At 36.3% G+C, this 16,883-nt stretch overlaps 1 protein-coding gene across 1 annotated transcript in view; it reads right to left on the reverse strand.

The window, feature by feature from the left end:
• The window catches only part of Phlpp1 (PH domain and leucine rich repeat protein phosphatase 1), a 243,207-nt gene that overhangs the window by 38,176 nt on the left and 188,148 nt on the right, over positions 1-16,883 (reverse strand). Inside the window, exon 11 of the mRNA XM_023723146.1 lies at positions 12,577-12,732. Coding sequence (XP_023578914.1) covers positions 12,577-12,732 — 156 coding nt within the window. The remainder of the gene's footprint in view (positions 1-12,576; positions 12,733-16,883) is intronic.

Consider the following 16,883-nt stretch of genomic DNA (forward strand, 5'->3'; position numbering starts at 1 on the left):
AGGGTCCGGCCCACGCTGCGCCTGGGCTGGGACTGGTCCCGCCGGCGCAGGGTAGCAGGAAGCTCTCCACACACTCACTGGACCTGGGCTAGGACTGGGTTGACTATGTCCATCTTGCCCATCAAGGTTGCTTATTTTTGTCATGTTTGCATTTCAGAAATTTCTACACACACTTAAATTTTACAGCCAGATTTTGGGTCTGAAACAGCATAGAACTTGATACCTTAGGAATCTGTATACGGGTAGACATGCCAGGTATTCTGCCTTTGAAAAGTTTGTTAGGAGATCAGCTTTAGGACCTATTATCTATTAAAACTCCAACAGGCTAAATGTTTAAACTGAATAAAACTCTTCTACTTTTAGACAACTCCCTGGTTTTTCTCTGCAAAATATTTCGGAAGTGTCAAATGAAATTACCTAAATTTCTCTTTTGCATGCCCCTGAAGTTAGACAATTTCATCTATCTTCACAAAGATGTTAGTTTTTGAAGCAGGCATTTTCCAATTTTTTATGATGGTATCTAAGATTATATAATACCTGTTAAGTGAGTAGTCAGTACACATGAAACATCTATTTGATGTAACTGAAACGAACATTTATGAAACAATATTTAAAATCATTCTGTAATACTGACATTTTTAGAGTGATAGTTACAATTCACTAATGTTATACCCTACTAATCAGTTTGAAAACAAAAATCACAATTATTTATCATCCAGCAATAACAACTAACATTGGAGAATTCAAGTTAAGAAAAAGTGGACATAATCTAACAATTCATGTCACCATTATTTTGGAAGGGCTGACACAAAACAATTTTAGGCTTAAATTAATGTGGAGGCAATAACTTAGTCTATGGACCTAATCTTACTTGCATCAATTTTTCCACTCATGTCCTTCATCTGGCTCAAGATTCAAAGCAAGACTGTCTGTGTTTCACACTGTACTCCCTTCATCTCCTCCCATCAGTTTTCTATTTTGTAAATGAACTTTTGAAGGATTATCAGGGCAACTGATGTCACTCAGTTTAGGTTTGTTTCATGATTTGTCACATTGGAATAAGGTCACAATTTGGGGGGAGAAAAAGACCACAGAAGTTGTACCTTTCCTAGTGCGTGTCAGGAGAAACATCATGCCAACACCTCACTATTGGCAACAGTAACTCTGATCACTTGGTGGTACCTGTCAAGTATCTCCACTGTAAAGTTACAATTTCTTTAGTAATTAATAAATTTGTGGGAGGTCACTGAGACTTTCACTCACGAATTTAGCATTTTTGGTCACAATAATGATCTCTATGGTATTTGCTAAATGCTTATTTTTCTATTTCCGTGAGTCCTACTTAAGAGTTAATATTAATTGGAATAATATTGTAAGGAGCATCTCTATTTGTTTACTCATATCAACATAGACTTATAAAATACCTGTTTTATTCTACTCAATATAATTCATTCATCTTATTTTCATTTGTTCCTCAAATTATCCCAAATATAATCAAATTGGTGTCGGGACCTTTTGGCATACTTCCAGATCCATCTTGTATTTAACTGACTTTAGGATTAGAGTTAATCATGTTTTCTAAGGATTCCTGGCTCTTTTTCTGGTACTTGAGAGATCAAGCTCTAAGTACAGGTGCATTTCCTGATAGGGATTCTCCAATGCAGTGTCACAGATGCTAGGCCTTCTTAGCAGGAAGACCAGAAGGCCACATATTCAGATGTCAATAAGGTTTGGCTCTCCCTTGTCACTTCATTTTTGCAGGGCTTTCCTGAATTTTCTTGAATGTTTCTTTTTTCCACATGAACTGTGGTATCAACTAATGTAATTCCATTATGAATGCTTCTATACAAAAGATTTTATATATATTTTATAAATATCTTTATATGAGGATTTTGTTCAGTTTACAAAGAAGCAACTTGCAAAAAGCCACTGTCTTATTAAGTTGTTCTATGTGAGAATAGAGGACATCTTCCCATTTGTTCAAACTGATTTTGTGAATTTCAGGTCTTTTTAACACTTTCTTTTTATTTCATTTTATTTTATTGAGAAACAAGTATCAATGAGACAGTTTCAAAGCTGATTAATAGGACAGTTTCAATGATTAATACATTGTACATTGTTATCTTCTTGGTGGTTATCTACAGTACAAGAAGCAGGCAGGACATCCTGTCCAAACACTATTAGTACAAATCTTTCTTCTCATTGAATTAAGTGAAAGTAGCTGTATATCTATCCTAACAATTCTGTATATACAAATACAAAATGGTCCTTCCTTTGTATCTCCTTTTTTTTTTTTAGTCCTGTCAGAGATGGGTAGTCCATTGGCATCTAAGTACTATCAGTGTGTGAATTCAGTAAAACAATCCAACACAGTCCAGCAGTCCCCAATAGTAGTGGGTTATCCGCAGAAGTTGTTGACTTGAGCCATTCACAGCTCAGCATATTAATATGGCATTACTTTATATACATCGTTTTTATACATTTCTGCTGGATGGTTAAGACCAAGATAACGCAAGACCTATGTAACAAGAAATGTAACTTTTGTATCTGATAAGGTCAGTAAAGTACCCTCATGATTTATCCTGTAACCCTGTACTGCACTTTGTAGATCCTTTGTCAGAGTCAGCCATGTGGATGAGTCACGGTCACTGCTTGACCAATTTGCTCTCTGTGAAAGCCTGAGAGAATGTTTTCTCTCCATGTGACTCTCCTTAGGCACATTATACATCATCGATCTCATTCCTCTGTGGCTCCATAATCTCCTTGATCAGAAAATCTGGGGCACAACTGAGTTACAGGATGTTATAGTATAGGTTCTCCTATGTCCTGAGACTTCACTGACCTTGAAAGACTAGGGCCAAAATGTTGGCTGACCTCGCAGCCCTTCCTTTTCTCCAATTTTTGATCTGCAAACTTAGGTTGTTAACCCTCCAGAAGAGAAGCTTATTATTACCCTGCAACATATGCAGTTCAGTTTACCCTATTTGTCTAAATATCAAACATCTTGGGCATAACATGGAATAGGTAATTTCCATCAAGTATTGATATGTTAAACTTTAAGTCCCTACAGAATATGAGGAAAAAACTAATTAAAAACATAGGAATAAACACTTACATACCTGCACTGAAGATAGCAATGTGTAATAGAAGGGTCACGCTCGGAATGCCTGTCATTCTGGTCTTCTAAATACGTACTTCTTGTCATGACATACCAATTATTACCATACTCTCTCTCAAGTAAAAGGTTTTTTTTTTTTTTAAAAAAAAAAAAGGGTAATGAATTTTAAAAAAGACACAAAAAAATGTCACAAGACTCTTGCTACAATGCTGTATATGGTTAGATTTCTAAATTTCTGTGTAAAAATGTATATTTGTAACACTTTCTCCACACAGCTTTGCAAACTGTTAACTTTATCCCTACCCTGATTCTGTTTTAAAAGGAGAATTTGCTACCAATAGAATGCTTTCTTTTTTTTTTACATAATGTTTTCTAATGACTACTGTTTCTGTATGCTGAAGCACCTGCCTATTAATTTTACATCCTGTCTCTTAATGTTATATTGTCTGAATTTATTTACCAGCAATTCTCTAGTGTTTTTAAATACTTGTATACTATCATGATAACCTCAAAGTGGATAGTTTATCTCTTCAAATTCTCAAGCCTCCACTGATTTGTTTTCTACTTAAACTATGTGGCTAACACATCTAGCATAATACTAAGTGACAATAGAAATAATATGCATCTTTGTACTGTTACTTATCTTAGTAGAAAGACTCTGAGTTTCTCCTATTAAGAAAGTGGCTTTAGAATTAAGGTGTATGCATTGGTAAATAGGGTAAGAACAAATCCTTGACACCTATTTTCTTTCTTATTAGCAACTTTCTGAGATATAACATATACAGATATATCACATTTTATTTTATCCTCTGGATGGACATAGATGATTTCCATTTTTAAGGTGAGTTAAATTCAGTCACTTTATATACATGATGTTTGTTTTCAACTCTAATATAGTATCTCATATGTATTATTTTCTACTCTGATAAATATTCTTTAATATATTAGCTTTTTGCTATTATGAAAATATGTATTTTTTCTAATAGCTGCTCTGTACTTTTATGCCTTATTAAATGATCTTAGTTTTCAACTTTAACATCTCTATCTTTATTGCTGTTCAAAAAATTTCTTGTATTTCAGTTTTAAATATGAGTTTGGTTCCACCGTTTTAATCTTTACTTGACAACTAATATACAACCAATATTTCCTTTTGGTCTGTCTCCCATTTCTATTACTCCTAACTAGGTTCTTCTCTATCTCATTTTCAATTATGTTTCTGTAACTTTGACCTTAAAGGACACTTGATTTGATATTAAAAAAAAAAAAATCTCAGGGGTTGGGAAGATAGCTCAGCAGCATAAATGCCTGCCTGGCAAGTCCAAGGTTCCGAGATCATATTTTGGTGATTTTTTTTTTTTTAAAAGCTGCTCAATTATTACCTTCCTTTGTACTGTCTAATATTTCTGAGAAGTCTATTGCTTTTTAAAGTAGTCTGATCTTTTTGCTGGAAGTTTTTTATCTTCAAAATCTAATAGTTTTACTATAATAAATTTCAAAGTTGAACATTCTAGGGTTTTCCAGATACCCAATCACTAGGCTTTTTAAAATATACTTTAAGATCTTTTCCTTATTGCTAGAGAAGTTTGCGGGATTACACTTTTAAGTATTAGTACTGCGCCAGTATTTTGTTTTTATTTTTCAAGTATCCATATACAAATGTTACTCTTTTTTGGTCCATCTTCCATTTCCGTTACTTTATCTTTAATATCTGTGTGTCTTTTTTAACTAACTTGCAGTCCTCTTATTTTTCTGCTTTTCCTTAATATCCTTTATTTAATTTCTGTTTGACTCTATTCTGCCTTGGGCATTTTGTATTAAACTTTTCTCTCTTCTCTTTTACTTTTCTTCCCCCCCCCCCTTTTTCCTTCCTTCCTTCTTTTGCACCTGGAATCAAACTCAGTACCCTGCACTTGCCAGGCAGGCACTATTTTGCTATGCTATATCCCTGGCCCAAAATACTCATTTTTGAAGTAACTGCTATCCTCTTCCATTTTCAGTCCAATTATCACTCTTGGTACTCCTTACTTTTTGTCCATTTTTATTCTTAGGGTCTCAGTCTTTTAGTATCAAAAATACTCATTGAGTATATTTCATCCCCTTAGATGTCTTATAGTTTTCTTTGGCTGACCACAGTCTAGAGACCATTCCATAATGGATGTGGGCAGTCTTTGTTTTGTTTCTCGCTTTAGAGGTTAATACTTGTCATGTTCATCTTTTCCTTTTTTATTTTCATGGTATTAGGTTGTTTTACAATATTTTTAGATTGATCAATGATGTCACCTACTACCAGTATAACAAAGACAAATATACTAAGAGACCTGTTTGGGAAAGGTCGGGCATCCTTCAATACTCTCATTCCTTTTTTTTTTTTTTTCTTTTCATGAAAAAAGGTAAAATAAAATTTCATACAAAATAATACAAGAATAATAATAGTACATTACACATTATCTTTAAAGTAGTTGCTCAATGTATAAGACATGGGCATAAAAATTTCTCCAATTGCTATTAGCACATTTTTGTCCTGTACAATATTTAGTTTTCCCCTTTTCCTTTTGGTTTCTCTTCCCCTTAACTAAACACCAATTTTCGTGTAACAGCTACATTTTTCTGCATGCTACCTCTTCAAACTGCATATAATTTTATCTGTCTTACGATAGTCAGGACCACTGCCAGCTTCTCTTCCTAACGATGTGTCTCATTCATTTTTGCAGGACACACAACTCCAGAGTGAGGCTTAGGTGAAATAGAAGTGCGCGAGATTGCTTGCTGGCATCCAGTACTTATTTTTCTTTTTATTTAATGTTTAACCTCTCCTTAATTAAGATTGGGGTCTGTCATACTCTGAGGCTGCTAAAGGAGCAAAAATCTCAGAGAAGACATCTGACGTCAGTTCCTCAAAGTCTGGTTATGCCACAAAACCATCTAGAGTTTTCATTAGAACAGATTTTCATTTTAAACCCAGTTACTCTTAGTAAGTAGGTCAGAGTGAGGCTTCAAAATCCACCTAGAAGAATTCTGGACAAGAGGAGAAGCACTTCACTGCAAAAGCCCTACATCTGAATGTATTCTAGAGTTTTCCTGGGGATAAAGACATGCACACTCCACTGGTGGTGCAAAACTTCCCATCCTATCCATTTGGGGGGCATCAGAGAAGTGGTGGTAAGGATTACCAAAGCACGTCTCATCACAGCGGCACTCTTGACAATTCATTACTTGCTTCTTTTCAGGATGAGTGCTCACAGCTGATCTCAGTGGTGCCTGGAACCACTGATTAAACCTTTTAAGTTGCGCTGGTTAACAACATACAGAACTTGTTCCTAGATCCCTATCCCTGTCAGTATCATATTATTGGCCATTCTCCAATGCTCTGTCCTTCTCTTTCCCAGAACTGAGAGAGATCTTGGTAGAGAATGGCGACTAGCATCTCCATAAACCCCACTGGCTGACTTTCTAGTTTTAAAAAAATGGCTATCTGGTTTTGATGTTACAGTCCTGCCTAAGAACTAATACTTTAAAACATCTGCAAAACATAGCACTATAAAAAAAATGAAACAAGATGTATTTGACATCCAGAAATACCACTAAACACACAACCAATTTTTGTATTAAAATTCTTATTCTATAGACACCTATTCATCATCAGCAGGATCTGTGATCATCTTTGGCTTTCATCTGTTTGATCACTGCACAGGAATCATGGGGGAAGCCTTGCTAAACATGTTGGTTCCTAGACTATCCCTGTAATGTCTAAGTAAGCAGAACTGGAAATAAGAGCCAGGAATCTAGATGCTTGATACTTTCTCTAAGACATTCTTAATGCATGTCAAAAGAAACACAGTTTTACTTGACCGCAGCTTTCAAAACATCAGAGCTTCACAGGACAACTTTCTTTATTAAAAAAAAAAAAAAAAAAAAAAAAAAAAGACAGCAGAATAAAAAGAACAGTGTAGGCAATTTAGTTCTTTAAAATGCCAGAAAAATCTGTCTTTGCCAAAAGGACAGGATGTCATGGTCAATCAATCACAGTCTTCTAAGTTTTCTGTTCCCTTTTAGTCCTTTTGATATTTATACATATTCTGTCTGAATCATCAGCACTTGTGGTCTATTGTGTGACTAATACTCTAGGGATGGTTAATAAATACAAGCGAGCAATTGACACGACCCTTATTTGTAAATTTCCTGACACCACTCCTGACCCTTAAAACACTCAGGTTGGGGCTCCAGTTGGTGCTAAAAACAGACCTGATACCCACCCACAACAGAGATCTATAACTCTCCTTTAAAAGTGTCCATTTTTGGTTTTGTTAATCAGAATGATTCCATTGGGAGAAGCTGTCTGGCTATCAAATACATGTGCAGATGCTAGGTGGACAGGGAGTCAGTCACTGCCAAGTCTCAGGAAGAACAGAAGGATAACAGTACGCCTAACAGTGACTCATCCACTCTGTTGACCCATGGGGAATTACCTACTCCATTCCCTACCCATCTGTTGATGACAACCAATTATCTCAAACTCTTTTAGGATTTCCATCATGAAAACTCTTAAGTCAAAGAAAAAAAAAAGGTAAGATGTGAAGTTAAGACCCGTAACAGCCAGTTCACCCAAGAGAATCAAATCCTACCCTGTTAAGATACAAAGTTACAGTCAGCTTCTTTGTATGTGTTTAATTTTTGAGATGCAAGGATTCATTATTTTAAAAAATGGTTTTGTCATGTAGCTGGGTATGGTGGTACAGGCCTGTAATTTAAGCACTTAGGGAGGCTGAAGCAGGAGAAACACAAGTTCTAGACCAGCCTAAGCTGTACAGTGAGACCTCATCTCAAAAAATGTTTAAGGGAGCTATATGTAGCTCAGTGGTAGAGTGCTACTGGGTATGATTCTGAGTACTGCAAACACAGACAGACAGACAGATACATAGATAATTGTGCTTATTTATGGAGTAACATTTTAATAAATGTATACAGTGTACAGAGTTGCCAACTTTCCAAAAGCAGTTCAAACTAAAACTCAAAGATAAATATGGAAAATAAATTATTGATTCAAGTCATATGATTTTAATAAAATGGGTCTAAAGTTTTCAGAGGAAGATAGAGTTGACTAGAAGTCACCTAATTTTAAGTACAGTCACATCTCTTATTTGGTTACCAAATATCTTCCTGTTATAGGGAGTAGCAGATTAACATACATTATTCTATTAAATAGATAATAACATATAATTAAAACCACAAGACTGAATTTAGCAGGCTACAGTCAAAGCATACAAAAACTCCTAGGAAAGAGTAAAAATTTGGTTTGCTACTCTGTATCCAGTAATGTATGCCTTTCAGACTGCTCTCCTGAGACTTCTAAGAACAAGTTCTAGAGTGAGTGCAACTTCAACCCTTTAGCACATGACAGCTTGCACCCAGCCCTTTCCTTTCATATAATCCAATACAAAACTGGTAATGAAGTTATTGTAAAAATAATGAAAAAAGGACAACTACTATTTATCCCTCAGTACTGTACTGCAGATTAAACATAGGGCCTTTGCACTAAGCAACATCCCCAGCTTGTTTTTATTTTTAATTTTGAGACAAAGTCTCACTAAGTTGCTAAACCGCCCAGCCTGGGCTTGAACTTCTGCCTTCTGCCTTAGCTGCGCAGACTGCCAGGAATTTAAATTTTATATTATGGAGCAAACTGAATAGGAAGGAGTATTAAAGCCAAATTCCATTAATGCATTGATGCTACTTGTCAAATACAAATAGCGAATGTGTTGCACCTTAAAATGAAGTACTGCTCCTTATACCATGAGCCTAAACCATGTCACTGACGCACTATCCTCATCATTTTCCATCTCTTACACTCTCCTAGAACTACCTTTTATTGTTGTGTAGTTACTGTAAACTCTGCATTAGAGTGCAAGCTCTTGGCAATACCTATATTTTCTGATTTTCTCAATGTTCCACTGTACTTAATACAATGACTTAAATTTATTAGGTCAGTAATACTTGCTGTGTTGAACCATAAACTAAAACAAATCATAACTAAAGCCACCCTTGGCAAAAAGCCTGTCATAAAGACTCCTAAAAGCCAGAGTGCTTTAAATGTCATGCTTTCTGGGTTGACCTGTGTGATCACTGTCAGTGCTAGCATATTCCTTCCCCCAGAGCTCCTCAAACCACACGTACAAAGTCTACACATTGTCCTGACTATAAATTAGACCCTAGTAAAGGCTGCATCACTAAGTTTGTAAAAATTAAGTAGATAAAAACCTTCATTATTAAAGTGGTGGAAAGGGTAAGCAGAAGTATCCGCCATCTAAGAATGACAAATTGAATGTAAATCACAAGAAAATGCTGTTTTTCATACTTTCTAACATGTGAACTCATAAAAAAAATGAGGTTAAAAAAAGCTAATCAAATTTAGCCTCCTGCTTTTACTACCCTACTATCTGAGATAACCCATTTTTAAGTTTTCCTTCTGACTAAAAAGCATAATACTAGAGTGGTAGCCACCAACCTAAAGATGCAGCTCCTATAGTGATGGGAAGCAAAGGTTCTGGGATGCGCCTTCTGGGAAAAGATCTTTATGTCTGCCCTTACGATCATTTGCTTTTCTGTCATACACTACACTCTAGAATTCATCTGCGCAGGAAATGCATTTAGCACGTTCTGCTTCCTCTCAAAGACTGGCCACTTCCCTGTCACAGCAGCGTCTACTATCCACAGTGCACTGGTCTAGGCCAGTCCTGTGGTTGGGATACAGGAATATCTGCCTAAATGTCTTTAGTTGACATTGCTAGTTTAGTTCATATGCTTCATGATAGCAGTATCTTCTGTGAGTGGTTAATTTCACATACTAATTTATCCAAGTTACATTTAAACCTGCCTTTTCCAAAGTACAGGCTCCATTTGGGAATAATAAATATGTCAGATGAGAACATTTAGACTTGGCATGACATGAACAGGGTTACAAAACCTGAAGGCAGCAAGCATTTTTCAATCCTAGGTGTCAGAATCCACACGGACCAATCCACAGTCCCCTTGCCCAAATCCTCACCCAAGTATGCCTATACACGAAAATACATCTCATCAACTAAGCTGGCGGAGTCCTCTAGCACTATCTTTTCACAGCATATTCAGCAACTGCTTATTGACTGCTTCTAGGGGATGAAAAGTAGAATCACTGTTTTGAAACCAAGTCTGTAGTCATGAATAAAGAATAATTATTACCTATGGAAGTTTCCAGCACCACTCACATATCAGTCATGAATTTACCAGGTTTGGCCAGATTCAGAAATAGTTTATATCACTGAAGGATTCCTAAAACATGAATCTGTCTATTCAGTTGGCTCTGTAGATTCAGTACAGAACACTGGGAAGATAAGTAGAGTCTTACTATAAAATGGCAACCAAATCTAAAGTGGGCCAGGAAGATAACTCAGTGGCATAAGTGCCTGCCTAGCAAGTGCAAGGTCCTGAGTGCAATCCTTAGTTGTCTCCCACCTAAGCACAAGGTTAGCTCATGACTTATAATTCTACACAGGAGAAGAAATCAAACTCCACAGTATTTATAACAATAAAGTACATCTTAAACTTACCACCAGCTATGCATTATACTTTGGTATAAAAGTAAAAAAAAAAATTAAAAAAAATGTATTTAGTACAGGGTTGTAGTGATTCTCCTGTTTTTAGCCTCCCAAGAGCTGAGCTTACAGGCTTGCACCACCACGCCCAGTCTCAATCACCCTCTCAGCGTGCCCTGGGGGCGGGGCTGGCAAGGCAGCTGGGGATTGAACCCTTGGCCCTGCATCTGCCTAAGCTGGCGCTTTACTCCACTGAGTTATCTGGCTGGCCCACAAAACCATTTTTTAAATGATCTTGAAACACTGTCATTTTAGTCAGGAGAATGATACAGTGCTGGTCAACTATAATACAAAAATCATTTACTCACAATCCCATTATCCTTTATAATTATTCTAGTACAAATTCACTGTAACTTACATGAGCACACTGGAGATTTTTTTTTATTTTTATGAGCAAAGTAGAACAAAATGAAAATTCAGGAAGTGCTGGAAATGTTTGATATCTTGATTGGGGTAATGGTTAGAGAGAGACGATACAGCTAAGCGTGGACACATGGACATACATGCAAAAGTTCGCTGAGCACCACCCAAGAGTGTGTGCTCTACTAGGATGACTTATATACTGATCACATTTTTTAAAAAGGGAAAGGAGAAAAAAAGAAGTCAAGGTTGAGGGTAATATTCATAATTAGTTACTCATTCATTAACCAAATATTTGTTGAGCACTTTCCTATTTTTTGGATACAGTTAAAAAACAGTGAAAATAAATGCAATTAAGACATAATCACTGGCTTCACAGAGTTAATAATCTAGTAGCAAAGAAAGACTAAAGTGTGTGCTAAGTATTGTAACAGAAAAAGCCAGGCACAGTAGTACACGCCTGTAATCCTAGCACTTGGGAAGCTGAGGCAAGAGGATTTTTGCAAGTTCCAGACCAGCCTGGGCTGCAAAGTGAGCTCAAGGCCCGCCTGAACTGCAGAGCGAGACCCTGTCTCAGAAAGACACACACACACAAAGTATTGTGACAGAAGTAAGCACAGGAATTTCAGAGGACATGGTCTGATAATCAATTCACCTTGGGAAAACTAGAGTTCTTAGATTTTTATTTTACTCATATAACATTACATGTGCTGAAACAGATTAATAATTAGATTTTTAAGGTAAAAACATTCATTTCTCTCTCTGTGGCTATAAAAACATAAAATTAAACTTTTCAAAATGTTTTTAAAGTGATGGTTATTTTCTAAAATTAAGTATTAGCAGAACTCACACCGATTCAGATCATCAGCCTATAGAACACTTCAGTACAATGAATAAGTGCTCTGAAGCAAACACAATGTTTCAAAGTAAATTAACAGCAACTGACCCTGAAAGTTCTCTTTAAAGAAAGTCCTGTATGTGGTATCTGTTCATAGAAAATAGAATTTCATTTCCTGTACCAAATAGGAGAGTAAACTGCAGTAAAAAAGGACTGATAAGAAAAGAATTAAGGAAAATTCATCTGTCACAAAAGTCACAAATACAGGAAAGAAAAAACAGCAAATCATAAGATAATTATGCTAAAACCTAGAGCAGCCTGCACAAGTTTAACCAGTAACAATACAGGAGGTAGAGTCCTCATTCTTGTTTTTACACTTACATTCCTTATGACACGTATTTATTCACAGAGTAATCTACCTCTCTCATAAACAGCAAATGTAATTATAAGACACATCTCTAGCCCTTCCAGCATCCTCAGAGAAGTGGCTGGCAAAACCATCTTCTTCAAAAATCTAGGACAGACAAATAATTAAGAAATGCCCACAAATGGTCTCAAATCACAGAAGGAAAAACAGTAGCAAAGGGTACTGAACAGACTCCAACAGTACACACAGAGACAGGTTACTTTACCTGTCCGCCTTCAGGAGAAGGTTAGGTGGTAGTTCAAGGAGCTGGTTGTGCTGCACATCCAAGACCTCCACTGAAGTTCTCTCCAGCCTTTCAGGCAGTCGAGTTAACTGGTTGTGTCCTACAAGCAGCTTTCGGAGACTACTATTACAAAATAAGCTGTAAAAAAAAAAAAAAAAAAGGAACAAAAACCAGTAAGCAACTTATTTAGAACTAATGTAGGATAAAGACTGCAATGAGTACAGGTAAAAAAATTATATTTCTAAAAATCATACATTCATTCAGAGCAACAGTAAGTTCATTTTAATTACACTTGGCACTTGTATTTTAGTGCTTTTCATACCTTAAAAAAGAGGGAGTAAAAATGATTAAAGAGATATTGAGCAAAGAAGTTCTAGTGAAAATCAAGTTTGATAGATGTAAACACTAAAGACAGCAATTTAAACTTGTTAGACTGACATGGTAAACTTTAGAAGACTGTATGGTTTTCTGAAATAGAGCTTCTAACTTACATAGGTCCTACAATGCTGCTTTATTGATAAAAGATCTGAAACAAATACCACTGAGTAATCTCTACACAAAGGATCAACATAAAATAAAGGATTTTTCTATCCAACTAAGAAAATGTTAAATTTTCTTCTTTTACATCTTATTGTTTTTTTCTTTGCCTTCTTCCATCTCTGTGTATTTTTTGTTTTTCTTTGGTTCAATCCTACATCAAGGCAGACGCTTCCTTGTAAAGAATAGAATGCATTTAACCCACTGTTTGTGAGGCATGAAGAATTGTTCAAAAGCTTGGCTTTGGGCCGAGATAGCTCAGCAGACTAAGCACCTGCTTTGGCAAGCGCAGGGTCCAGGGCTTGATCCCCAGTCCCATATGCCATGCTGGCCCTGCCCCCAGGAGCGCTGAACCAGCAAATGAATCCAGATGTGGTGGCACATGCCTATAATTCCAGTGCTGGGGAGGCTGAAAATAGAAGGATCATTATGAGTCCGAGCTATGTAGTAAGACCCTGTACCAAATACATAAAAATGAAGAAAAAACAAACAAAAAATTACATTTAGAAAAAAAAAAGGTTGGCTGTAATTCTTGTAAATGCCTGTACCCAAAAAGCCAATCTACGACTAGGACATGGAGACTCCTATCTCACCCCTGGTCATGGTGATAAGCTGCAGGATGTCACCTATAAAGGCTCAGCCAATATAAGATTCTAGACACAGAGAAGACCACATCATGTGACATGCGTGTATACGTGTGCCAGAAGAGAGCCCACTACTCTGCATAACTCATATGCACTAACAAAAAAATGAACTTGAAAAAGAGAAAAGATTCTAGAGTGAAAGTATTTTCAAATGGATCAAATTTACAGTTATAATAGATAGCAGAGGGACAAAGAGAAATGAACTGAGCTTCTCGGGTACTGAAAATGTAAATTAGATTTCTTTTGAAAGCTATGCTCTAAAAAAGTGTTATCTAAGATGGTTTCTGTCCAGAAGCCCCCCAAAGCTGCATGCACTCAGGTAAGCACTCCGCGAGGCATCTAGATCATGGGTGTGGGCTGCTGGATTAGTCCACTGAATAGTTTGGAGTAGCTCTCAGTGTGGGTAATGGATTTACTGAAGCAGGAAGACCCATCCTTCATGTGGGTGACACCAACCAATGGCTGGTAGCCTGGATGGAATAAAAAAAGGAACTAAAAAGGAAGGCTCACTGCTTTACTGCATCCTGCCTGCCATGCCATGGAATGTCTCTCCCTTGTCATGCCACCCTGCCTTGGAGCTAGGTGACTGTGAACTGAAATCTCTACAAACTGTGAGCTAAAATAAACCTTCCTCTTTTAACTTGTAGGTGTTAGATATTTTGTCCCCGTAATAAGAAAATAACTATGACACCCAGAAAAATATAATGTAAGCTGCATATGTAACTTTTAAATTCTCTAGTAACTGCAATTTAAAAAAGTAAAAAGTGACGGGTATTGTGGTATACACTTATGATTCTAGTTATTTAGGAAGCTGAGGCAGGAGGATCTCAAGCTTGAATTCAGCTCAGGCAACTTAGTAAGACCCTGTTTCAAAATGGAAAACATTTTTAAAAGGGTTGAGGATGTAAGCTCAATCACTGAGGGCCCTAGGTTCAATTACCATTTGACCCAATATATCAAAACTATTACTTTATAATGTAGTTAACATATATTATTATTTTGCATGTAGTGCATATTTTAACAAAACTTGGCTTACAGAGAATAACTAGTATATTAGATAGTTCAACTCTTAACACACTTAGTAGACCCATTAAGCATATGTATTTCATAAACCTTGCTGTTTTTAAGAAAACAGAAGAAAATCACATATTTTAAGGGTTATATAAAACTAATCTAATGTAAACATTTACTTAAAGTTACTCCAAAATGACATTCTTCTACTATGGTTTCATTCATATTTTTTTAATTTTAATAGCTATTTTATTTTTTTCAGTATAACAGCTATCTTTTTATTTAATTGAAGGAAAGGTTACATAACATAAAATTAACCATTTAAAGTGTATTCTTCTGTTGCTGAATATGATTTCAAAACATTCTGTCATCCCAAAGGGAAAACCCCCAGGCATAGTATTAGTTTCTCATTGCGGTGACCAAATATCTGACATATGCAATTTAAAAGAGGAAATGGCTTTTTATTTACTTTTTAGTATAACATATATACCAGAGATATATTTTTTTATTCATAGAAATGGAGGAAGGTAGAGGGGCTCACTGATGTGCAGCCGCTATAGTCACGTAGGTGAGTACACGGTACACAAGGGCTCTTTCCCTGGGCTCTAGTTACCATTCTTCACACTGATGTCAGAATCGATTTTCTAAGCATGGTTGAGCTCATATTATTTTCTGACTTTAGGATGACTTTCACAGAAAATGAATTCATATTCTTTTTTCTTATCTATAAGGATCAATATTTCTTTTTTTTCATAATTTTTTAAGTCAACAGAAAATGGAAATATATTTTTTAAAGTTTCTAATACTAGCAGAAGATATCATATGATGTCTTTTAAATAAATTGTAAGTCAAAGATATATTATAAATCTTAGAACAAAAATTAAGATTAAACAATATTCAGAAAATTAAATACTAATTAATTAAAAATTAAATGTTTCAAAACAATTGAACTAAGAAAAAGTTTTCATGATAGCAAAGAAGTACTAAGAGTAAAACATAAGATAAATACTGGAATGGCAAATAAATGACCAGCACTTCTAACAGTCTGAGGATATAATATTGCACAAAGTTCTAGTGTGTTGTGGACATGCATAATGACCATGACAGTTACTGGTGGCCAGGTGTCACTTGTGGGACAACTATTTCTTTGAAATCCACCCTGTAGACTCAGATGGAATTATGACCCATAGGGTGGAAGAGAAGTCCATTTGTAGAGTGTGCTGATGGAAATATTTTGCTGCTAAACACAGAAGAATAACTGAAAGACTACTATTATATACCTCTTATTCTCCTGTGTTTGTTTGCCCTATTTGGTGGGTTCTTTCCATTCTCATTCATGGGGCTGTGATCAATTTGCTCCCTCTCTAGAACATCATTTAGTAGTCTGTGTAGGCTTGGCTTTGTCATCATGAAATTCTTTAGTTGTTCTTTGTCATGGAAGTATTTTACTTCTCCATTATACTTGAAAGAGAGTTTTGCAGGATATATCAGTCTGGGTTGGAATTTGTTTTCTTGTAAGACTTGAAATACTTTGCTCCATGCTCTTCTCGCCTTCATGGTTTGTGAAGAGAAGTCTGCTGTTATTCTGATGGGTTTTCCTTTAAATGTGATCTGTTTCTTTTCTTTAGCAGCTTTTAGTATACTGTTCCTATACTGAATTTCTGGGATCTTGATTATTATATGTCTGGGTGTGTTTTTTTTTTTCAGTTATAAACAGCTTTATTGACCAGAAGAGAAATCAGCCTGTGCCCACGGCCCTTGCAGTTGACAGCTACAGTGTTCCTTTCAGCCACTGCGAGTAGAGAGCAGGGCCCACCTCCTTCTTCTTGCAGCTCCTGACCGGGGTTCTGTAAGGAAGGAGGCTTTGTGGCTAGAAAAGGCCTCCAGAGAAGCGTGGGATAGATGGGGCATTAGAAGGTGAAGGGTGAGTGTGCCTCCCTCCACATCTGAGGAATAATCACCAGGCATGGCTAGAGGAGAGCACTGATCTGGGCTGTACTCTCTGCAGCTTCAGACCCTAGGTTAGGGCCAGGGCTAACCACCTTAGGCTTTGGACCACTGACAGATGCAAATGTGGCTTGAAAGTGTTTCACATAA

This window comes from Octodon degus, unplaced genomic scaffold, assembly GCF_000260255.1.
Source record: "Octodon degus isolate 3935 unplaced genomic scaffold, OctDeg1.0 scaffold00097, whole genome shotgun sequence".
In the NCBI taxonomy this organism is placed as follows: domain Eukaryota; kingdom Metazoa; phylum Chordata; class Mammalia; order Rodentia; family Octodontidae; genus Octodon; species Octodon degus.